The following is a 25282-nucleotide window of genomic DNA, read 5'->3' as shown; positions in this document are numbered from 1 at the left end:
GGAGCGACGGCTCACTGTGGTTCAGTTCACTGAATAGTTGCTATGTTCTCGTATTTTTGCAATCAAAAAAACAACTAAATGAAATGATGCAAACCCATCTAATTATTTGTCTGGGCTGCTGTAATACAAGGCTCTCCTAAAGGTGTTTTTGCTAATTGCCGATTAACAAAAACTTATTTAAATAAAACAAGCGTCAGCTAACCCCTTGTGGGTCCCACAATTTGTATTTAAGAACTACGTTAAGGGCCTACCGCTCTGCTTTATGTAATTAAGGGGGGGGGGGATACTTTAACCTAGATGGGTGGTGGGGTCGGGTGGTGGGTGGTTGGTGGTGGGTGGGGGTGGTGGATGGTGGGGTCGGGGTGGACTGGCATCTGGCTAACCTTGAAGGGTCATCTCTGTGTTTCTCCTGCAGTCAGGCTTTGGAGGCTTGGGAGTCAGAGAGGCTGGAGGGTGGACGGGGGGTTGTGGGTAGGTGGGTGGTGGACGGGGGGGTTGTGGGTGTGGGGGCGGGGGGGTTGTGGCGGGGGGGTGGATGGTGGGGTCTGTATTCTCTCTGTGTGCGGCTCTACCTACGCTCTGAGATATGGGCCCCATGGGATCTCTATTGATGTGAAAATAGCACAAATAAATATTACGAGGGAGTGTGTGCATGTGGACGGTATTTGTGTGTGCAGTGTTGTCTAAGTACTGTGAGGATCGATCAATCAATTAACTAGCCCACTATCTTTGTATCTATCTCACTATCTATCTATCTGTCTCTATTGATCTTCCTGTTTCCCCCTCTCTCTATCTCTCTCTCTCGCTCTATATATATATATATATATATATATATATATATATATATATATATATATATATATATATATATCCCTCTCTCTTTTTGGAAGTATTTGTGTATGCTTGTGTGTGTGGTTGTTTGTGTGTGTGTGTGTATGTGTGTGTGTGTCTCTATATGTGTGTCTTTCTCTCTCACACACACACACACACACACACACACACATGCGGAGAGAGACATAAGCTCATAGTAACAGAGAAAGTAGGGATGGCAGCCAAGTGAGCCGTCCGTCTCTCTCCCTCCTTTAGCCGCCCATGATTTACTCGCCTTCGGTGTGACCTCATCATGCTCCACAGCTACTCACCTCCTCTTAGCACACACACACACACACACACACACACACACACACACACATGCACACACGTACACACACACCTACACACGCACGCACACACGCACACACACACACACACACACACACACACACACACACACACACACACACATGCATGCACGCACGCATGCACGCACACACACACACACACACACGCACACACCTACACACACACACACACACACACACACACACACACACACACACAGTGGAAAGGGACTGGGCAGGGCTATTTTCTCGCTTGTTTCCATAAATCTGCCGGCGTTTGCGTGTCTGCACACAGGAGAGATGTGCAGGAAGTGTGTGTGTGTGTGTGTGTGTAGGTGTGTGTGTGTAGGTGTGTGTCTGTGTGTGTGTGTGCGCACGCGGGAAAAACGAAGAGGGCGCTCAAGAGAGAGAGAGTGTGATAGAGAGCAAGACAGGGGAGAAGAGGAGAGGGAGCGTGGATCATGCATGTGCATTAACTCCTCCTGCTACAGCGGCAGCGGCAGCGGCAGCAGCAGCAGCAAGCAAACAGAATCAGCAGCAGCAGGAGGAGAGACTGAGAGATAGACAGAGAGAGAGAGAGAGAGAGAGAGAGAGAGAGAGAGAGAGAGACAGAGCGAGGGAGTAGGCAGAGGAACAAAAGCTGCAGAGGCTTGTTTCCATTTTCCTCACACACCTCCGGTGAGAGAGCAGCGGCGAGGTGAGGGGAGGGGTCTCTGGGAGGCTGGTAGTGAGCCGCGCTCGGAGACAATAGAGGACGGCTGCGAGGGGCGCCAAGCACTCAGCCAGAGGAGGAGGTGGAGGAGGACGGAAACCAAAAGGCTCTTCTTCTTCTCCCCTCTTGCTCTCCTTCATGTTTGCGGGGACTCCCCGCTGCGCCTCCTCCCTCGTCTCCAAAGCACCAGGAGGATGTCGGGGAAGAAGGACTTTGACGTGAAGCAGATCCTGCGGCTGCGCTGGCGCTGGTTCAGCCACTCCTCCCAGAGCTCGGCCGGCGGCGGCGGTGGCGGCGGCGGCGGCGGCGGCGGCGGCTACCTCCAGCAGGATGGCCTGGAGCACAGCGGCCGGGGGACACCTGGCCAGGGCCGGCTGAAGAGTCACTCCCGGGACAGGGGAGGAGGGGGAGGAGGAGGAGGGGGAGGAGGAGGAGGAGGGCTCCGGAAGGGCAGCAGCCCCGTCCACAGCATCCTGGCGCCCACGCAGGGGGGGCCCACGCCGGTCTGCGCTCGGGCGGGACACCAGTCGTCGCCGTGGCACCACCAGCACCAGAACACCCTCCAGAGCCTGCAGCTTAGCGAGAGCAGCCCCAAGGGGGGTCCCGCGGCCGGGGTATCAGGGACGGAGGAGGGCGGCGGCGGAGGCGGCGGGCAGGAGGGGGTGAAGGGCAGCAAGGACCAGGCCCCAGACGCTGAAGCCAGAGAAAGGTAGGGACCTCCAGCAGGTGACTGTCTGACAGGGAGAGAGCCAGAGGGAGACAGAGGGAGGGAGGTAGGGAGAGAGAGAGGGAGGGAGAGAGACAGAGGGAGGGAGGGAGAGAGAGAGAGAGGGAGGGAGGGAGAGAGAGACAGAGGGAGGGAGGGAGAGAGAGACAGAGGGAGGGAGGGAGAGAGAGACAGAGGGAGAGAGGGAGAGAGCAAAGAATTCCTCTGGGAATGAAACACAGTCTTTATTTAAAATGTAAAATCTGCTTTGTGATATTGAATCCCCAAGGTAGTTTAATCTTAATATTCATCTATTCATCTATGCCAGCACCAAAGGCATCATCCCACGGGTGCGTGTGTGAGTGTCTGTGTGTGCGTTTGTTATTATTGTCATTGAAAATTGCAGTTCGGCCACAAACTGACCTCAGATGTACCACACAAGTGTGTGGGTCTTATCGTCCAATCAGTTTCCAATATCTCTCAGTACATTTGTTTATTTGCTTTAATCAGCTTTGAATAGCTCCAACTTACACATGCAGCATATATATTCACCGGTCAATATTAACACCATGTTCTGCATACAGACGACTCTCTGATGAAGCTGAGGATGAAGGTGCCCAGTTGCTATCATCATTTCATTATTTACTGGAGGACCGGTATACCACTCAATAACTTACCCGGGGGGGGGACAGTCAGCTCAAGGTAAACCACATATTCTTAATAATGAATTAGATGGAAAGCCCCCCCCCACACACACACACACACACACGCACACGCCTTGGGTTTGTGTAGAAGATTACGGGCCTGAGAAGTGTGTTTGTGTGATTCCTTAGAGTGCCCTAGGGCTTTACAAAACACACACACACACTAATGGATTCAGCCACCCTTTTAAAAGTGGGAGGTAAGGAAGAGAGAGCCTTTGCTCGTCATGTGACTCGTGCTAAATGAACAAGGAAGTGTGGGGGGGGGGGGGGGCATAAATTAAACGTGGAGTCCAATCAGTTTAAAGAAGAAGAATTATGTGGCTCTGATACAATGTTCACACTTCATTTGCTAGCATCTATTTATTAATTTACACTCTGCGGTTCCACTTAAACATTGCTGAAGCCTAACTAGTCGCTTTTCCCACCTTGTGTGCGAGCAAACGCTCTAGGAAGCAAGCAATCAGGCAGGTGTCGCTCCTCAGGCTTGGGGCTATGTGTGTGAAGCCATGTGTGTGTGAGTGTGTGTGTGTATGCACACAGTTTTTTTCAATTTATCTAAGCATGAATGTGGACGCACGTGCACGTGTGTTTGTCTAAAGGTCTGTGCATTACAGAGTAGTTTGTGTGATGTCACCTGGAAAAAATAAAACAGAGACCTTTGATCAAGGATGAAAAGACAAAGTCTGTTTGAATCCTACGCAGCATTCGAAGGTTATTGGTTCTTCGTCTTTGGTTCTTCTCACCTCTCACCTGACGCAAGAAAAGAACCAAGTGAAGCGGCCCTTTGTTTTAATAGCACCGCCAGTCTGCCCATAGACGTCCTCCTGGATACACACCCTGCCCCCCCCCTCCAGAGACGTGGAGTACAGCCACAGGCAGAGTGCACCTCGGGTGCCTCGCATGGCCATGAATTATTCTGAATTAAAATGCAGTTTTTTGAATCAGCTGCATGTTCGGCTCTAGGTGTCAGCATAATTGGCAGATGTTCATGTTTTGGGGTCCCCGTGTGAGCAGAGTGCATGCATAAAATATTGCGTGTCACACACAAAGCGTGTAACTGTCCGTCTCCCGGGGGTCCGTGGTTTGACGCCGGCCATGTGACTGACAGACAGCGGCAGCATCGGGGTGTTCAAACATTTAGAGGCTTCTGCTGCTGCAGTGCTGAGAGCACTGTGTGCTAGCCATCATCACTGTGTGCTAGCCATCGCACTGATACTCTGATAGTATTCTGGTAGTATTCTGGTAGTATTCTGATACTATTCTGATAGTATTCTGGTACTATTCTGATACTATTCTGATAGTATTCTGATAGTATTCTGGTAGTATTCTGATAGTATTCTGATAATATTTTGATACTATTCTGATACTATTCTGATAATATTCTAAAATCGTAGATATAAATAAATCAATTTGATTCTGAAAATAATTTAAAAAAATTACAAAAATGAAAGAGAGAAAGAGAGGGATAGATGAATGATACACACGGTGTTATCATGTTTTATTACCAGTTGCAACATATTCTTCATCTCTTCATCTCTCTCTCTCTCGCTCTCTCTCTCTCTCTCTCTCTCTCTCTCTCTCTCTCTAGGGTTAGTTTCATCCGGAAAAATTGATTACCCTGTAAGATGCCCTGTTTTACATAATTATTGAATCAGGAAGTAGCTCTTCGTGATGATTCAGGAGCCTAGCATGCGGTGAATCAGTGGCGCGTGTCGAGAATGTTAGCATAACCCCGCTTCGACATGAGCCATGATGGGAAAAATACATTTCTACAAGATACTATTCCATCATGCTTGTGTTTAATGCAAATGCCGTCTCATTAAATGTGAAAACACATGCTAGTTGAGATTGCTGCCGTGGTTATTTGTGCTGATGAGCAATATCATTTCAATCTTTTTAGATGTAAACCCAGCATCGGATGCAGGAGTGTTGGGTTAACGACCTTTAGGGTGTTGTCTGAGTCGCCCAATGATCCTTCCTGTTCATTGTGGGCTCAGCAGATTTGTGGGTGTCACTAAAATATGCACATTAATTGTCTTTACCAGCTGGGTGGCCCCATTACGTCTCACATCATAATTCTGACGCATAAATTCATCGTAATCTTTCAGGCTATATCAAGAAATGACAAATTTTACATTTTCAGGTTGTTCTTTTTCTCGGTATCCGGAAAATAAATGTAACATGAATCTGTTTTCTGTGATCTGATTTCTTGAGATCTATTAACTGCTTGATTCTTTAGTCGCTTCTGGATTTATATTGAATTAGTTATTGTTTTTGAAGTCGCTCTTGATAGACAGTGGATAGTAAATCTTTGCTGAAGTAGCTACTAGATTTAATATTTGATATTGTGCTGGACTTCTGAGTCACATCTGAAGAATAAATATGTGTACAAAATATCAGCAGGTGGCCCTTGGTGTTGGTGTTGACACTGGGTCTGGTTATGAGTTCATTTGAGATGTTTACTCTAAACAGTGTTCATGCACCATGTGTAGAATGTTGGCTTGCAAATAGAATTCAAAATGAAAGCCCAAGAAAACACCCACATGAGCAAGCGATAAATACAGTTTGTGCGAGTATTTCAATTCAATGCTCCAGCTGCACATGAAACACAAACAATTACACAGGCATCAAAACCTGTTGACCTAGCACACCTCCACCAATTCTGTTTATGGGTCCTGTCCATTCAGATAACCTCTCCCTCCATTCCCCTGGCAAAGTCTCACTGTGAGGAGTTAACCTTGATGGAATGGAAACCGTGACCTCTCACCATGTACACACCCACAGTGGCCAGCTTTTAGATTGGAAGATATTCTCTTCACTACCGTGAAAGAGAAACATCAATACCACCTTCTCCCCTTGTGCTATAACCATTTAAACATTTCTAACCAGTACACTTCCCTCAAACAAATTAATGAATTAATTCAGATGTTTAGGATGTGTAGTGCCTAACATCTTTCATAAGATTTGTGTAAATTACCAAAGAAAACCTCTCGTTTTATGAACTGTAAGGGAGATTTAAAAAAGGCATTCTGCAGCCATATGGAATTCCATCAGCAAGTTGTCCTTTTTTTCTTTGAATGCCGCCAAATTTAAAGCATATTCCCAACGGGGAATCCTCTTCAGCGGTGAGAACGGAGATAAAGCAGAGCTCTCCTTTGTTGCTGGTGGAGAAAGGCTTTGAGCTGCGTTGAGATATGGTAGTATAATGTGCTGGACTCTCGCCCTTCTTAATGCTCAAATGAGGATCCCTCATTCTCCTCCCAGAATAGGCCTGATTCAGAACATAATCCCTGACGCAGCTCACCATGAATTTACATGCATACTATTAACAAGAAGCCATGATTTATCTTGCAGTGTCCCCTGGCTTTCATTTTCTATAAATCGGAAATGAATGAGTGTCACGGTTAACGAGGCAACATATTGTGATGGTGGGGACTGGGGAGAAGGGAAGTAAGACACACATTGATGGTTGTGATTGAGGAGCGTCCAGAGCAGCTGCGACGCGGGGGCTGGGCTGTTGTGCTGGGCAGCGTTAATGCCGGGGTGTTCCACTCCGGGCCAAAGGGAGCTCAGTCCTTTATGTCACCAGCCTACCTGATGCCTCCTTGGGCAACAAGCTAATAACTTATATTACCAATTTAGCAAGTGAGTAATTGCTTTTAATTTCAGCATACGTTTTTTAATTTCGACTTTTGGGGACCGACAACGTTACATTTTTCCACAACATAACGTTTTTCTTCTTCTTCTTTTTCTCTTCGTCTTAGTTATAAATTGACATCATTTTGTTGCAAAATTCGTTTTTTATGGGTTTTCCCAGAAAACATGTATTTTCTCGGAAAACTTAATGCATGTGCAACTATGATTTACATTATACCAATGATTTCCCCCCAGAAAGATTGTAGTCAAAGACATCAGTCAATTTCTGCCTTCCATTGCCCAATTGTCTGTGATAACCTTTCTTTTAAAATAAGTTTGGGATAACCGTCGCTAGGGATGTCCCTTATGTTGTGATCAAACTACAACATTCAGCTACCCTGGAAATCCAGAGTTCTCGCCAGAGCACAATTTGAATTTGCTCAGCAAGTCACTCTGGGAACGAGCAATATAATCCCTGCATTGCTGTTTTACCGATTGGATACGGCAAGTCTTATCTATTGGTTAGCTCCACTGGTCTGGATACATCACCCCTTGTATTTTTCTGATTGGTCGTAGTGTTATCCAATTGCGTGCAGTGATATTTTCAAATGCATGCTTGGTCCCGCCCCTCGAGTTGGGCCATTTTCATTACTCGTTGCCAGACCCTACAGCTTTCTAGATGTGGGTCTGGATTTCCAGGCTACTGATGGCCCTCAACGGCAGTGAAACGCCTTGGATTAGAATGAGCAGCACCACAGTGTGATTTCAGGTCAGGTCCATGTTATCATCCTGCTGCCCCTGGTGAGTTTTTTCATTACTCGTTGCCAGACCCTACAGCTTTCTAGATTTCCAGGCTGTCGTACCTCTGTGTGGTGTGACGTGGTCAACAGCTTTGATGTCTGGAACACAATCCTCACCTCAGGTTGTCTTTGAAGGATAGATGGCCCATGTCGTCCTCTTCGTGACGACCGTGAACGGGTCACACAATCATTCAGTCTGAAGCAGCACGCATAGCGCTTCTATAGACATGATTAGCAATGGATTGACCCCTCGACTTCAGGACCCTGACGCGATGATACAAACAGTGTCTCTTTATTTCTCAATACTGCAGACTTACCTGGAAATGAACACTGTGGTCGACAACCCAAACAACAATGTCAATTCCTGTTTCATTGCTCAACAACATAAAAAGGAATAATTGCCAACAACTTCACAACACTGACCAATCATACATAAGTCTTACAAGACACTAGCACATTATAAAATAGCCCTCAAAGTAACACAATAAACATAATGCATGCTGGGAAACAACTGAATATACTGTGTAACCCTGTCTCTATAATACAAAGAGTGCTGGGGTCGTCCTAAGCCAAGACACCAGAGTCTATTGCACTGTGATTGCCTCATCAGACATGGTGAGTCCTCCTGGTGACCATCGTGAAAGAGAATAATAATGTGTAGTTGGATTCTGGCATTCACAAATACTGTTTGAATGACCCAGAATCCCATAATGTATTCTATGAATCATACAGATACCCATGCTTTTCCACTTCGTCAAACACCATCAACCTCATTTGAAATAGCAGTCAATATAAAAGAAACAAAGATCAATATAAAAGTAGCAACCTTTTCGCTATCTATTCAGAAACATGCTGACGCCAACAGCCCTGCCTTCACACAGGGTGGTGCTCGGCTATAGGCAGCGCAAAGGTAATAATTCAATTTTGTGTTAATAACCGCAGCAATCTTTACCGCACTACTGAAACGCAGGAAGGCCCTGCAGGCCGTTACAGCTGCGCTCCTGCTCCTGCTGGCAGATTGGAATATCAAGGCTCAGAGCCGCACTTCTGTGGGCGCAACCCGCCTGTCAACACACACACACACACACACACACACACACACACATCCCCATCAATATTAAGCAGGTTTGCCAGCCCGTGAAGAATTATATCAGGAGAATAATATGTCTTGTCTCCCTGGCTCTAGTGAGGAAGACCCTGTGATAACGGAGGGATTGGGGGAGCGTCGTGCTACACGAGGGCAGACTCATCAACCTCAGCCTCTGGGGTGGACTGAAGACCATTAATGATGGATAGGATGGACAGATCTTTTTCACAAATTTGTATGGCGGTGTACTGGGTATATCTGGGAACTCACCAGGGGCAGCAGGATGATAACATGGACCTGACCTGATATCACACTGTGGTGTGATAACTGTGGTTCTAATCCAAGGCGTTTCACTGCCGTTGAGGGCCATCAGTAGCCTGGAAATCCAGACCCACATCTAGAAAGCTGTAGGGTCTGGCAACGAGTAATGAAAATGGCCCAACTCGAGGGGCGGAACCAAGCATGCATTTGAAAATATCACTGCACGCAATTGGATAACACTACAACCAATCAGAAGAATACAAGGGGTGACGTATCCAGACCAGCGGAGCTAACCAATAGATAAGACTCTTGCCGTATCCAATTGGTAAAACAGCAACGCTTTTGGCCCGCCTATATCAGATACACCGATGTGATTGGTTAATGTGCTGAGAGAGGGGCATCGGGGGGGGATTATATTGCTTGTTTCCAGAGTGACTCGCTGAGCAAATTCAAATTGTGCTCTCGCGAGAACTCTGGATTTCCAGGGTAGGGCATCAGGCTGTTGATATCCCTTTGGAAAGACACACAGGCACCACCAGGTCTGTGTGTTCTCTTGCATCTCAGTGCTGACCTTCTATTTCAGAGGATTGGTTTCCAACTCGCAATGTAGACAAGAACGGCGTGTTTAGTTCAACACAAATACACAAGGATCAGCACCAGAGAGCTGTATTAAGAACGCCGGCTGGTTCCTCCATCATCTCTAGCAGTCTGACATCTATATAGTATTCATATTTCACATTTAGAAGCCCGAATCTGATAAATAAGTAGTAGTGCCCAAATAAGTAGCGTTTATATGGACAGCTTCAAGGGATAACATTGAAACCCAACCAGTGCGCTTTTATCCAAAGATCAGAGAGTGAGATTGAGATTCATCGGCTGTTCTGTGAATGTCGGCTCATTCACCGGCGTCGAGGTGTGAGGTCTGGATAAGTGAGGAATAAGACGAAGGTGTGTTCTCCCCCGACACACTACGAGGAGGACAGGGCTACGGAACAAACGCCTGTTCTATCCTCTCCTACCATTTCTATTCTATCACTTGCTCCGTGATAGGTAGGCTAATCTTTATTTTGCTGACGGCATCACCAATGACTTGTTAAATTATCATTCTCAGCATACAGGATTACAATGAGGGGATTCAGAGGGGGGGTGGCTGATCTTGGATGTAGTTGCTGTAACCAGTAATCCATTATTCATCAGAGCTACCCTGGCTCATGTCATACAAGGTAAAACTTTGACACATAGTTAACAATTCCAGGTGTGCAACCATCCACCGCTCTGCTTTAACAACATCCAACTGCATGCCTCAGGGAGGGCTTTAGTCTCTCCCTCTCTCTCTTTCTCTCTCCCTCTCTCTCTCTCTCTCTCTCTCCCTCTCTCTCACTCTCTCTATCTCTCTCTGCAGAGGGTATGGGGGTCCAAGCCCAGCATTATAAAGTCTGAGGAAGGTAATGTCCCCGGTCTCCCCCTATATCGCCGCTGAAACTCACGGCTGAAAAGGAAAATAAACACCTCAGAGAAATTTACAGCTCCCAAGAATGTGATACCGAAGCAATTAGTGTCTGGGAGATTGGTAGCATGGAAAAAGCCTTTGCCACACGCCCCAGAGCCCCAAATACAAAGGTAATGCATCGGGGATTTATTGGTTTGGTGTTCCTCTTGAAGAGTTCCAGAACCAGTAGGGGATTATGGAGACAGGGCCATCAATTTATTTTGTATTTAGCATAAAACCTCCCAATAAAGACTATAGACTATAGGGCTCTGTAGGGGCCAAAGTGCAGTATCAACACATCCCCGGTGGTTAGGGGGAAATCACAAATTCAAAAGAAATAAAGGAAAGTCACGCACCTTGCTTTTGATTGTGCATTAAACACAGCATTAGTAAGCCACATGCTACTTTGTGGTTCTTCCCTTGTCAAGTGGTACAAGCAGACAGTGGCCCAGTAGTGACCCACTGGGAACCAGACACATTCCCATCAGTCCACTGCTGAGCTCCTCTGCTCTGGAATTGCTAATGCGGCTCACAATAAGAATGGCAATGAGGAAAGACGAGGCAAAGGCAAGCTATTAATAGTGGTGACATTTCTCAGCTTTTCAGAAAGGCACATACACGCAATGCACACACACACACACACACACACACACACACACACACACACACACACACATAAACCCTCTCTCAGACAGACACACACACACATACATAAACTCTCTCTTTGCCAGAACCCAAAACCAAACTTTGCAAACGATGTATCTTCCTCCTTCAGCAGAATGGATTTTAAATACCAGCGATTTCCCGGGAGAGAGTGCGATTAGGTCTGTTTATGCAGTGTTACAAACAAGTCTCATATTTCAATGCGTGGATTTTCTCCGTAACGGACAGCGGAGTGACTGTCTCGCATCACCGGGAGACGACAGGATTACTGGGAACGCCGGTAAATCACCAGCCGCAGCAGCCAATGGGAGGCAGTATCAGGCCGGCTCCAGGAAGACACTCGCCGCTTTCAAAGCCTTGCCATATTTGAAACGCATGTGGTGTGCCGTCGAAGGCAGCAACAGATAGAACGTGCACACACACACACACACACACACACACACACACAGATTCATGAACACATGGCAAACATATCCATTCACAAACATTCACGTGCAAGTGCATGTGCACTTGAACAACAACACACACACACACACACACACAGACAAACACACACACACACCTACACACACACACACACACACACACACACAAATACACACACTCATACACACATGCAGATTGCACTAGGCGGCGTGTGTTGTGGAGATTGCGCGGCTCCTCTTCCCTGAAGGCGGTGGGCTTTATTTATCCACTTATGTGAACCATGTAGTGCGGAGCCGGTTTAATTTCAACTCAAAGTGGCGAGAAGGATTGGGTCTCACTGTGGGGATTACTGCTGTAGGATAATCCCCATTGTAGCCTCAAATACTGTGCTTATCATCGGGCCACAGTTCGGGTTTTTCAAACTAAACATAAGGGAGGTAAAGTAAGAAGCATTCAAATTATATTCATGAATATGATTTCCATTTGTTTTCATGCGTTGGCACTTTTCTTTTAGGATAATCATATTAGTTGGCCGCGCTTTGTTCAAAGTCAGCGCCCTGGGCCTTAATTATCAATAGGCCGTTTCCTTTACACCAAACTTTGTTTTTCCAAAAAAAAATTGGATTGATCCTAGTTTTATAAACCTTGAGCCCCGTTCTCTTCATTGGAGGTGACGCTATGCAGAGGAGATTAGAAGACAACAGCTGTATGGAACCCAGAGCAGGCGACAGGTCCTTCCACTGGTTGGTTGATTGACTTCCGTCCATGTTTCTCCTCTACCACCAGGTTGGCTCTCGGCACCTCCTCCAGGATGACCTCCAACGGCTCAGAGGAGTTCTTCCAGGCCACCAATCACGCAGAGCTCACCTTCCGCAAGATGGAGACCTACCTCCAGCACAAGCAGCTCTGCGATGTCCTCCTGATCGCAGGAGACCACAGGATACCAGCGCACAGGTGGGTGGGCCGGCAGGCCGGGGGCTGGCTGCTGCCCACTGGGCTCTGGTGAATGCGACCTGCCCCTGCATTAGCTCGGAGATATGGAAGCTCATTTGGACGAACTTCATTAAAGCTGTCGATGCGTTCATTTGTAACTGCAGTTAAGAGGCGGCTGGGGGATTCCCAGTCTCCCCCAGGAGAGGGGAAGAAATCAACAAATAATCACCATAGAGAGAGAGAGAGAGAGAGAGAGAGAGAGAGAGAGAGAGAGAGAGAGAGAGAGAGAATATTAAATGGCAGTTTCCTTTAGCTTGCAGTTTTTCCGCGTGGCGGTGATTTTGCTGAAAGGAGCAAATACAAATTCGAAAAAGTTTTTTGTCTTCCGCCTTCATTAAATCCATGTTCATGTTCAGTGGGTCTGCATCTGCTTCGGTGGCTTTGATGTAATTACCCCGCTTCACCATCTTCTCATCACCGCGTCACGTCTGAGGAAAGGCAGCGGCCATCACTGATGTAACAGCATGAGCGGTCGATGTTTACGGGCATCCACCGGTGGCATCAATGACCGGACGAGGAAGCCCTTCATTGCACACGTGCCATGCTGCAATGCTCAATCAGGCTGGTTGTTCACGACTGTTCATCATGACTGACTGTCTGTCAAGATACCTACATCGATGCGTGACCGGTACAACCGCAAACCAGGGAAAAGCAGGCAGGCCACACTATAATTAATTAATGGCATTGATCTGTGTGTAGCAAACCAGAATGGTGCAGCCCGCCAGATCGCTTTAAGTGGCCAGCAGCTTTGATTTTCTGTATAGATTCCAAGTGCAGCTGTAATAGCCTGTGGAGTGTTGCTGAAGCAGTCGCAACAGACGTTAAATCACAGATCAAAGCTGCAAATACAGTAGCTGCTTCAGTGTGTTTGTTAACCTCAGCCCACAAAGGCCCACTGAGCATTATGTAAAGGCTGTTGAACGGGCGCGGGCCACACTCTTTGGCAAACACACGCCACAACTAAGCAAACATTAAACAGGTTGAGTTCCTCATATGCCGGATTATGATAATATGTTGTTTGTCTGCCCAGCCTATTTTGTTGACACTTTCCTCAGAGCTGGTATCTATCTGGTATAATGGCTTCTAATCAGCCCTCGCCTCCACGTATTACCCAATGTGTGAGGTGAACCATGCAAAAGCGTAAACAATATTAGCACTCAGACAGTTGAAGCCATTAGCAAAATAGGCCTGTTGTTTTGGTAGATAATTCAACCCTTGCAAATTTTAATTTGAGTCATGCTGAACAGCGAATAAGAGGGGAATTCTGGTCTTAATATTCCTAGCCACGGCTCGAGAAAACAGCGTGAACAATAATATGTGCTCTGAATTATTGACAGAGAACAGAGCAACATAAAAGTAGTGGACCTGTTTACGCTCGGCAGACTCATTTTCTTTTATATATATACTTTATTGACCCCGGAGGAAATAAAGGACTCTGCAGTTAATCATCACTACCATCACTAGCAGCACTGGGAGCACTGGGAGCAATGGGCCGCCACAGCCCCTGGGACCAGCTCACTGGCTGCTGCCTAGTGCCTAGTACCTAGTGCCTAGTGCCTAGTGCCTGGTGCCTAGTGCCTAGTGCCTAGTGCCTGGTGCCTAGTGCCTAGTGCCTGGTGCCCGGTGCCCGGTGCCCGGTGCCTAGTGCCTAGTGCCTAGTGCCTAGTGCCTAGTGCCTGGTGCCTAGTGCCTAGTGCCTAGTGCCTAGTGCCTAGTGCCTAGAGCCTAGTGCCTAGTGCCTGGTGCCTAGTGCCTGGTGCCTAGTGCCTAGTGCCTGGTGCCTGGTGCCTAGTGCCTGGTGCCTAGTGCCTAGTGCCCGGTGCCCGGTGCTTGGTGCTAGTGCCTAGTGCCTAGTGCCTAGTGCCTGGTGCCTACATGGATGTCTTCTTCGGTGTGGGAGGAAACCGGAGCACCCGGAGGAGACCCACGTGGTCCTCAGTGTCTCTTCTCCTCAGACTGGTCCTCAGTGTCTCTTCTCCTCAGACTGGTCCTCAGTGTCTCTTCTCCTCAGACTGGTCCTCAGTGTGTCTCTTCTCCTCAGACTGGTCCTCAGTGTGTCTCTTCTCCTCAGACTGGTCCTCAGTGTCTCTTCTCCTCAGACTGGTCCTCAGTGTGTCTCTTCTCCTCAGACTGGTCCTCAGCTCAGTGTCTCTTCTCCTCAGACTGGTCCTCAGCTCGGTGTCAGACTACTTCGCCGCCATGTTCACCAACGACGTGCTGGAGGCCAAGCAGGAGGAGATCAAGATGGAGGGCGTGGATCCCGAGGCGCTGCGCTCGCTGGTTCATTTCGCCTACACTGGTGAGTGCTCATAAAGACCCGCCGCTCCCCATAAGAGGCTTCAGCTCCGGCCTATAACTGATGGCCGTGTGCAGGCCTGATTACATCAGATCAATAAAGCAATATGTCAATGGAGGGGGGGGGGGGGGGGGGTAACACAGAAGATGATAGGACTGACTTTATGGTTCTCTCATGCGGACACTTCATCTGGGATGTGGAATTCCACGCAGGCAACCGCAGCAGACCCTGATGGCCTCATCACATCCTGGTTTTATCCGGTTCCCTTTAAAGAGGCCTTTGGGATTCTGTGATGTTCTGTGATGCGATTATCCAATATTCATTCATGTTCCCACTTGATTTTAAGGCTAACAATTGACTGTTTGTTGAGAAAACTGAATGATAACGAATGTTGAATGATTCAATTGTTTAATATGTTAATATATTAAATAAAAATGTTGTGACATATTTGCACTATCAACAATTTCACTCTGTCGTTGTTGATCATTTGTTTTAAATTATATATTTCCTAAATTATTATTTTTTATCAAAATGAAGTCCCAGTGATTTTTTGTAGACACGTGTCATTAATGAGCAGGTCGGCGATAGGCCTCTTGCTCAGGAACTTATTTTAATTTTATTTCCTATTTTCCTCTTGCTCTATTTTGCTCTAGTTTAGCTCGGATTTATTAGTTATTTCACCGGGCTGGGGATCAACCAACACAAGACTATCCTGCCTCTTATTGGATATTCATATCTCACAGTAGTTAAAACATGTAAAACCAACGATGCTGGTCTTCTGTGACCTTCTGTGACCTTCTCTGACCTTCTGTGACCTTCTATGACCTCTGACCTGTGTCCAGGTGTGCTGGAGCTGAAGGAGGAGACCATTGAGAGCCTTCTGGCGGCCGCCTGCCTGCTGCAGCTATCGCAGGTCATCCAGGTGTGCTGCGGCTTCCTGATGAAGCAGCTGCACCCGTCCAACTGCCTGGGCATCCGCTCCTTCGCCGACGCCCAGGGCTGCCTGGACCTGCTGAACGTGGCCCACTGCTACACCACGGTGGGACCCCCACTCTGGGCCACGTTAACCAGCTGTATGGGGGGGGGGGGGCGCATTCCCAGAGACACCCAGCGTAGTGTAGGATTAATGTATGCATACGTCCGGCTTTAGTCAGTGAAGGACGTTTACAGTAGTACGTCTACTTTAACTGCTAATGCATGTGTGTGTTTATGAAAATGATAAGCAACTAGATAATTTGATTAATGCTCAGATATACAGTTAGTCCGTTTTGAGCGTAATTTGATCCCAGCGTGGCAGGAAAACAGAGCAGGGTGTTATTGGAAGGAGGAAGAGGAAACGGTACAGATGGAGGGTGGGGATGACAAAGCAGCGTTGCAAATGGAAAAAAAAAACGACCTTCCTCGATCCAAACAGAGGGCGTCTGGCGTTGTAGAGATAGTGGTGGATTATTGGTGCACATGGGGCCCTTTGAAGCCTCAGCCTCGGTGACCGGTCGGGGCCCCGCCAACCGCATCTCGGGTTATTTCAGAAATCTCATTACAGCAACGGAAAATGCATGATGTGCCCATTTGAATCGAAATTGAATGGTTTCATGCTTTCAGTTTATCTCATTTGGTTTACGCGGCTGTTGCTATGGAGATATGCCACACAGTGTGTGCGTGGACAAACACAACTCACACTCGTGAGGTAAAATAGCGAAAGAATAAGAAGCCATTCCTTTATACTTATCGTCCTGGAGATTGGGACGCAGGCCTGACCACACCGAGCAGATCTGTCCTCCCTCCGGCCGCCGCACAGAGGAGCTGGGAGACAGACAGACAGACAGACAGACAGACAGACAGACAGACAGACAGAGCGTTATCTCCTGAAGGACATCTGCTGCTGGGTCTGTTTACGCCGCGACCCTCCAGCGGGCGAGGGGTTAATCTAATCACTGAACTGCACAAGAGGGGCCAAACTTCCTGTTAAATCGCCGTGGTGATGAGCAGCAGAAAGCTGGGGGGGGGAGGGGGGGAGGGGGGGCTTCCGGGAGGTCCTGTCCTCTGGTTCCTGAGTGGAGCCCGGGTCATGTTTTGATAAGCCTTGTTTTCCCTGGTTAGGGCGTGTGTGTGTGTGTGTGTGTGTGTGTGTGTGTGTGTGTGTGTGTGTGTGTGTGTGTGTGTGTGTGTGTGTGTGTGTGTGTGTGTGTGTGTGTGTGTGTGTGTGGGGTCGGGGGGCTGTACCTCACATCCCTTTCCTTTCTGAAAGTACGTCTTTTTGTTATTCCCCGGTGGTCACCACTATGTGTTGGTTCTATACTGGGCTGGTGGTCACCACTATGTGTTGGTTCTATTGTCCACTGGGCTGGTGGTCACCACTATGTGTTGGTTCTATACTGGGCTGGTGGTCACCACTATGTGTTGGTTCTATACTGGGCTGGTGGTCACCACTATGTGTTGGTTCTATTGTCCACTGGGCTGGTGGTCACCACTATGTGTTGGTTCTATACTGGGCTGGTGGTCACCACTATGTGTTGGTTCTATACTGGGCTGGTGGTCACCACTATGTGTTGGTTCTATTGTCCACTGGGCTGGTGGTCACCACTATGTGTTGGTTCTATACTGGGCTGGTGGTCACCACTATGTGTTGGTTCTATACTGGGCTGGTGGTCACCACTATGTGTTGGTTCTATTGTCCACTGGGCTGGTGGTCACCACTATGTGTTGGTTCTATACTGGGCTGGTGGTCACCACTATGTGTTGGTTCTATTGTCCACTGGGCTGGTGGTCACCACTATGTGTTGGTTCTATACTGGGCTGGTGGTCACCACTATGTGTTGGTTCTATACTGGGCTGGTGGTCACCACTATGTGTTGGTTCTATACTGGGCTGGTGGTCACCACTATGTGTTGGTTCTATACTGGGCTGGTGGTCACCACTATGTGTTGGTTCTATACTGGGCTGGTGGTCACCACTATGTGTTGGTTCTATACTGGGCTGGTGGTCACCACTATGTGTTGGTTCTATTGTCCACTGGGCTGGTGGTCACCACTATGTGTTGGTTCTATACTGGGCTGGTGGTCACCACTATGTGTTGGTTCTATACTGGGCTGGTGGTCACCACTATGTGTTGGTTCTATACTGGGCTGGTGGTCACCACTATGTGTTGGTTCTATACTGGGCTGGTGGTCACCACTATGTGTTGGTTCTATACTGGGCTGGTGGTCACCACTATGTGTTGGTTCTATACTGGGCTGGTGGTCACCACTATGTGTTGGTTCTATTGTTCACTGGGCTGGTGGGCGGGGAGGCCGGGGTTATGTCACGTTTGGTTCATGTCCCTTTCATGCTTTAACGTTTTGGGGAATTTCAGTCCGATATACAAATATGAAATATGTACATTTTGCTGGTTTGTTCGGCGACCGCTGAGGAAAAGTCCAGGAGAACATTGAGAGCTCTGGGGGATAAACGCATCAGCAGTCTGCTGCCCAACATGTTGTTACGACACAATTACCCTTAGCTGTTGTTAAATCAATTAGTCTCCTCTCGCACTAATCTTGTTTTCCTAGAAGTTTCCAACCATTTTTTCCTCTAACATCTCAGAAGACATCCTTCTTCAACAGCCCATAATTAGTCCTGTTAAGCCCAATGTAGTCAATTGAGCTGTCAGCGGTTTGAGACTTTGTAATTACAAATAATCTGTCAGAGCGACGCAGCCCAGCTCCCTCAGTAATACACAACAGATCAATGCGTGTCCCTTATTTCATTAAGACTTGTTTGTGCTAAGCTCTCAAAGCCGCTGCGCGATAAAACGATCAAACTGATATATCAGCCGATCGATACGCCCGCGTGTGTCTGGTTAATTGTCAGCTCACAGGTGCGCTCACTACCAGCACGTTGCTCCAGCCGGTTGACTCAAAGGGCACTGACCAATGCAGGAAGAGGCAGAGTGCAACACTAGCATGTTTGAGGCCAAGTACTTCACTGTGTGCGTTTTAAGGCCGGGCATAACAAAGATGTATAAAGCGCTGGGCTTTTATAGGAACCGCCGTATAATGGGAGTGCCGACGACGGTGCCCTTGAAGAGGCCGTCACGCAGCGCTGGTATATGTCCCGGGCTCCAGCCCAGTAAATGGAAGATCAATCTTACAGGAGGGGCAAGGTTGGGGGGGGGCTCGTAAAGAACGACTCTCCCGCCCACAGCGGGCTTCTGCATTAGCGGGATAGCGGTGTTGGCGCTGGTTGTTTACCTCCCTGTTTCTAATCAAACCTCCATGAAGTGCGTGCAGTCTGTTTCATCGTTTCCCCATCCATTATGCCCCGACGTTAATGAAGGCCTCTGGATCCTCCACTAGGAGGGGCGGGGGGTTTTTCGTGCTGAAATATTTGATGGTCCAGTGGTGGAAAATGTGTTTGCCACCATGAACACACTGTGCAATTTCTTAGAAGCGGCGAATTGCCTCCTTGCCTAATAAATGAGTGTAATAATGTCACGGGCTGCGTGAGACGACAGAGGGTTCAGCTGTTAGCTCGTGGGGATCATACGTTCGGTCATATTCGTGATTCACAACACTTTACAGAGCGGGTTAATATCTCTGTGCGGCCCCGGCTGATTGATCTCCTCATTACAGTGTCTCGGAAACACTGATTACATTAGCCGTTAGATACCAAAAGCTATTTGGTGGGCTTGTTGTGATGCCAAACTTACGATTGGATTTTACTGTTGTCATGGCGATTAATATTTCTTAACTGCTGGAAATGAACGGTAATTGCAGTCTATGGGCTCATTGCAGGCCAGCTCCTTAGTTTAATTTTGATGATGCATGAAATAGGAAAAAAAACGAGTTTCCATGAATGGGTAATTTCCAACATGGGGTAAATCGTACTAATAATGAGTCTCATCATAAATTGTTGTGGAGATACTATTATACATTAATATTGAATATCTTTGAATTCTGGAAGTCTGCTGAATGGCTTCACAAAAACAGCAAGGAACAGAAGAGCAGACAATCATCAGACACACAACCAGACACACACGCACACACACACACACACACACACACACACACACACACACACACACACACACATCACCCTCTTTTAATAGCCGATGATTATCTGCACCCCTCTCTCTCTCTCGCTCTCACTCCCTCTCTCTCTCTCTCTCTCTCTCTCTCTCTCTCTCTCCTCTCTCTCTCACACTCCTCTCTCTCTCCTCTCTCACTCTCTCTCTCTCTCTCTCTCTCCTCTCTCTCTCTCTCCCTCTCTTCTCCCTCTCTCTCTCTCAAGTGTCTCCAGGTCCCATCGTCTCTCGATCTCTCTCTCACTCTCCCTCTCTCTCTCCCTCTCTCTCTCTCTCTCTCTCTCTCTCTCTCCCTTCTCTCCCTCCTCTCTCTCTCTCTCTCCCTCTCTTCTCTCTCTCTCTCTCTCTCTCCCTCTCTCTCTCTCTCTCTCTCTCTCTCTCCTCTCTCTCTCTCTCTCTCTCTCTCTCCTCTCTCTCCCTCTCTCTCTCTCTCTCTCCCTCTCTCTCTCTCTCTCTCTCTCTCTCTCTCTCTCTGTTACAGGAACACTTTCTGGAGGTCATCCAGAACCAGGAGTTCCAGCTGCTCCCCACGGCGGAGATCGTCAAGCTGCTGTCCAGCGACGACATCAACGTCCCGGACGAGGAGACCATCTTCCAGGCCCTGATGATGTGGGTCCGCTACGACGTCCAGGGCCGGCAGTGCGACCTGGGGCTGCTGCTGGCCCTCATCCGCCTGCCCCTGCTGCCCCCCCAGGTGAGAGGGCAGGCCTGGGCCTGGGCAGGGGAGGAGTGGGCCTGGGCTGGGGAGGCCTGGGCGTGGGAGGCCTGGGCCTGGGCTGGGGAGGCCTGGGCTGTGTGGTGTGTGTTGTGTGGAGGTGTGTTGTGTGTTATGAGGTGTGTGTTGTGTGGAGGTGTGTTGTGTGTTGTGTGTGTGTGTTGTGTGTTGTGTGTGTTGTGTGTGTGTGTTGTATGTGTTGTGTGTTGAGTGTTGTGTGGCGGTGTGTGTTGTGTGTGTTGTGTGTGTTGTGTGTGTTGAGTGTTGTGTGGCGGTGTGTGTTGTGTGTGTTGTGTGTTGTGTGGCGGTGTAGTGTCAGTGCGTTGACTCAGCAGTGAGTCACCTCGTTAAACCTGAATGGCTAAGCTAAGCTAAGGCGTTCTGATGTTAATTAATTGTATGTAATTGTATTATTATTAGGTATTCACATAGTGTCTGTGGATACCTATCGTATTTCTACGTTATTATTTATTATTTATTATTTTCTCCTTCCTTTCTTTTATTTTCTTTCTTAGATTTGTGAACACAAATGTAATTATATCTAATTGCATCACTGGGGAATGCTGATGAAGAATATAGCTATCAAAATATGGTTCTTTAGATGGTTATTCTATAAATATAAATACATGTTTATCTGGACTCAATGATGCAGAGTTCAGCTGTGGAAAACGACTGAATCTCATGAAACAATAACAAGAAAATGCGGGTGAGGGTTCATAATAATCAGTTCATGATGTAGATCAGAGTACAATACATTACAATACAATACACTGAAGAGATGTATTATCTGCGTCCAACAATAACGACAAGGGGACAAAGGTTAATTTATTGCTAGAAATCAAGGCACATTTTTATGCCAAAACTTAAAAGGTTGTATTTTCCACTGAGATATTCAAACAAATGTCATCCATTTGGCTTTGGCCAACAGCCTTGACATCCGTAACGTTCAGCTGTTCCTTTGTCCAGCTGATAGGGGGCGCTGGGCCAGAGGCTGGTCTTATGGGTCGACATGGGGTGATATTGACAAATGACCTATTCTGTTGTTTATGTTGGAGATCAAGTTGGTATCCAAGTAAACTCCCACCTGCATAAATGTGGTAAGGATAAAGGCTGTTAGCATTGGACTAAACAGGGAATTAGTTTGATGAGAGCCAGACAAACCACAGACCACCACAGCATCACTCACTGGGTCGTTTTGTAAAACAGTCTTTGCTTTTTTTATACTTTGCACTGCTCAGTGGGAAATGTCCGTTTTTAATGTGTGTCCTTCAATGCCTGTGTTGGTGGAAGGCTTTGATGGGTATTAACACAAAAGGTAATATACCCGTACAGTGTAAACCATATTGAGGTGTACTTATAACAGGATATCAGTGCGATAGTAAAACATAGGGGGGTGTCATTTGATGGTACAGGATTGAATAGGCTTGTGTTAAAGTGACAAAGCGCTAGTCTCTTTAGCCCCTCGCAGGGCTTCTGGAGCATAGTAGAAGATTTGATATAATTGGTCTCAGAGCTGAGCTTGCCAGTGTGGACATCATCACAACCATTAATTCCATTTGGATGTAAAATAACTCCTAATCCATACTTTGTTTAAAAGGGGAATAATATCACATTGCAATAAGTCAATAATAAGGTATTTACCTCTGAATAAAAAAATAAGCAAAAGCAAAGAATGAAAAGAGTCAAGAATAAATTATGCAAATAAATTTGGAAACTACATAAAGTATAGACTACTACTCTTTTGAGTGAGATCTTATGTAACTCAAATCAAACATGCCCATGTCACCGTAGTGAAAGCGGGGTCTCGGTGGTGTTCATAGATCATGTGCAGACCTACTGCCTCTCCTCCACAACACGCTGCTCCTAGAGAGACCTGCCGGGAGCCAAAGCGCTGTAGCATTCTGCCACCGTTGATATACGTTAATATCTCAGCTGAGTGATCTGGTATCCATTTGTACACTAGTTTTAAGCCCCACCAGTACAGCTGTGATCTCCCGCGGTACATGTTCAGGATGAATATATGAATGAAAAATACCCCCCAAAAAGTCATTATAGAAATATGCAGCAACAATGAGGTGCTTGAAACAACGGTCATTAGACATTGTTTTATAATCACTATTGAAATATTAAACTTGTGTTTATTTGTTGCCAATGAGTTACATAAGTGTACCTCTATTTGGCAAGTAGGCCAGTTTAAATTATATTCACGTACACATTTTAAAAGATGTGCAGATAATTGCTAATTGTAGTTTGAACCACAGTTTAGTTGAAAACAAACCCAATTTCGAGTGTCAAGTTAATCATATTGAATAATAATATTTTTGTTCAATGAAGAAATTTCCATTCTGAAAAACCAACAATGCCATTATACTGTAATTATCCAATGTGCTCATCGTCCGCTACAACGTCACTGAGCGGCCGTGTGCTCCGCAGCTGCTGGCGGACCTGGAGAACAACAAGATGTTCTCCGACGACCTGGAGTGCCAGAAGCTGCTGATGGAGGCCATGAAGTACCACCTGCTGCCGGAGCGCCGGCCCATGTTCCAGAGCCCGCGCACCAAGCCCCGCAAGTCCACGGTGGGGGCTCTGTACGCCGTGGGGGGCATGGACGCCTCCAAAGGTACCGCAACGCAGCGCCTCGTCAACCTGACGGCATCGCTTCAATACAGACGGGGAATAACGACATACACTGACACACTTGTTCAGTCTACTGCAGCTTTTGATTTGATTGACATTCTCTTTATTTATTACGTTTATGTCTGCACTGGTATATTCGACCTTTGACCGTATCGTCTGCCTTTTACTTTACATTTCGCTTTGAATGATTGTTTAACTTTATAGTCTCTCAATGTCTTTAAATGTTTAAATGTCATCGCGCGTGTAAAAAGCGCTCTGATGGCCTTTGTGTTTGATGGCTGCTGTATAAAGAGCCTCGCTCTGCCTCATGAGCCTCCATTCACCCACAGCCGGACGCTAACAGAACCCCCCTACCCACTGTACACGTCCGTCGACGGATCTCGTTGACTTTACGTGGGACGCTCCCGAAATGCATTGTGGGTCCGTCCGTCAAATTGGCTCCGTCTCTTGCGTCCAAAAGTTGAGAAAAGTTGAACTTTTCAGGCGGCGGACGGATTCCGTCACCCAATCAGATCGCGTCATACGCACGTTATACGCAGATCGTGTTTTACCACCATGCGTCGGACACGCCCGCTCTCCTCCGTCGACGGACGCGTACACGCGGGTACGAGAAGGCGTAACCCTGGTGCTGTTGCCCCGGCCGCAGGCTCCACCACCATAGAGAAGTACGACCTGCGCACCAACACCTGGATCCAGGTGGGCACCATGAACGGCCGCCGGCTGCAGTTCGGCGTGGCGGTGATCGACAACAAGCTGTACGTGGTGGGGGGCCGCGACGGCCTGAAGACCTCCAACATGGCCGAGTGCTACAACCCCGTCAGCAAGGTGTGGGCCGCCATGCCCCCCATGTCCACGCACCGCCACGGCCTGGGTGAGCACGGCCCCTCCCTCACTCACACCGCTCGCACCGCTGCAGACTCAGGCATACGCACCCAACGCCTCGTTTATGAAGCACATACATTAAAAGACATAAGCTATTCATACTAAGTTATCAATTATTCATGAGCTAATTAGATAATGGTTAGTACGATTTAGCTTAAGTGAATGTTTTCCTGAAGTATTTTCAATGTTTTATTCATGGTTTATAAACACTTGATAATGCTGCATTGAAGTAGTTCACTTTAAGTCGATTTGGATAAAAGCATCTCTAGAATCATGTAGACGCGTCTTTCCCAGGGTCTTCCTCACCTTTGAGGGATTATTAAATGCATTGTGATTGCTTTTTTATTACATTTGAATGATGAACCGAGTCATTCAACACATTTTCATTGCGCTTCATTAAACATGTTGCATTGCGACAATCTGCCAATTAGTGCTAGCCTACCTCCTGCAGTGCAGCCACACACAGGGCTCATCTGTAGTCATGAAATTCATTGGCATCAAATTAATGTTGGATAATTATAACGAAGGATTGTCAATATGACGCTCTTAAGCTCATAACGAGTAGCGGGTGACAAACGCTAACTGATGTTGTTAGACAACACTTAACAACAACATAACACTTAACAATAATCACGAATAATTATTAATATCCCGAGATAGCAAACCAATCAAATTGCTCCATCTTAGGTTTAAGTTTATTTATCCGTAAAGATTATATCGTAAGCACATAAAACATGATTGTTTTACTAGTTGTAGTTGTTTTTCCCAACTCATTAGTATAATGGACCAATATTTCCACTTTCTCATTATCTGCTTTGCAATTCATCACTTGCAAAAAAATACAATTAAACAAATAACAACTGACGCAAACAGTATCAAACAGGATCAAACATGATGTTAGAAGTGGGCTATGCTTATGATTATGATACATCTCTATTTATGTCCGACACACGATGATACAGAGCTGCTGAAAACAGCCCACAAGGTCTCCAACTCACAGTTGGAGAGATGAAGGTTGTACTGTTGGCTTGCCGTGGAAAGAAATATCCCTTT

At 47.1% G+C, this 25282-nt stretch overlaps 1 protein-coding gene across 1 annotated transcript in view; it reads left to right on the top strand.

Annotated features, from left to right (window-relative positions):
• klhl4 (kelch-like family member 4) overlaps positions 1-25282 on the top strand; it is a 31722-nt gene that overhangs the window by 3024 nt on the left and 3416 nt on the right. The window contains exons 2-8 of the mRNA XM_084469640.1: positions 2057-2581; positions 12431-12598; positions 14800-14936; positions 15776-15972; positions 20477-20689; positions 23144-23330; positions 23994-24218. Of these exons, the coding sequence (XP_084325766.1) occupies positions 2067-2581; positions 12431-12598; positions 14800-14936; positions 15776-15972; positions 20477-20689; positions 23144-23330; positions 23994-24218 (1642 nt within the window). The 5' untranslated portion in view covers positions 2057-2066. The remainder of the gene's footprint in view (positions 1-2056; positions 2582-12430; positions 12599-14799; positions 14937-15775; positions 15973-20476; positions 20690-23143; positions 23331-23993; positions 24219-25282) is intronic.

Source organism: Micromesistius poutassou, assembly GCF_964030765.1.
Source record: "Micromesistius poutassou genome assembly, chromosome: 6".
Lineage (NCBI taxonomy): Eukaryota > Metazoa > Chordata > Actinopteri > Gadiformes > Gadidae > Micromesistius > Micromesistius poutassou.
The sequence above is the reverse complement of the archived record's forward strand: the minus strand, read 5'-3'. Positions and strand labels throughout refer to the sequence as shown.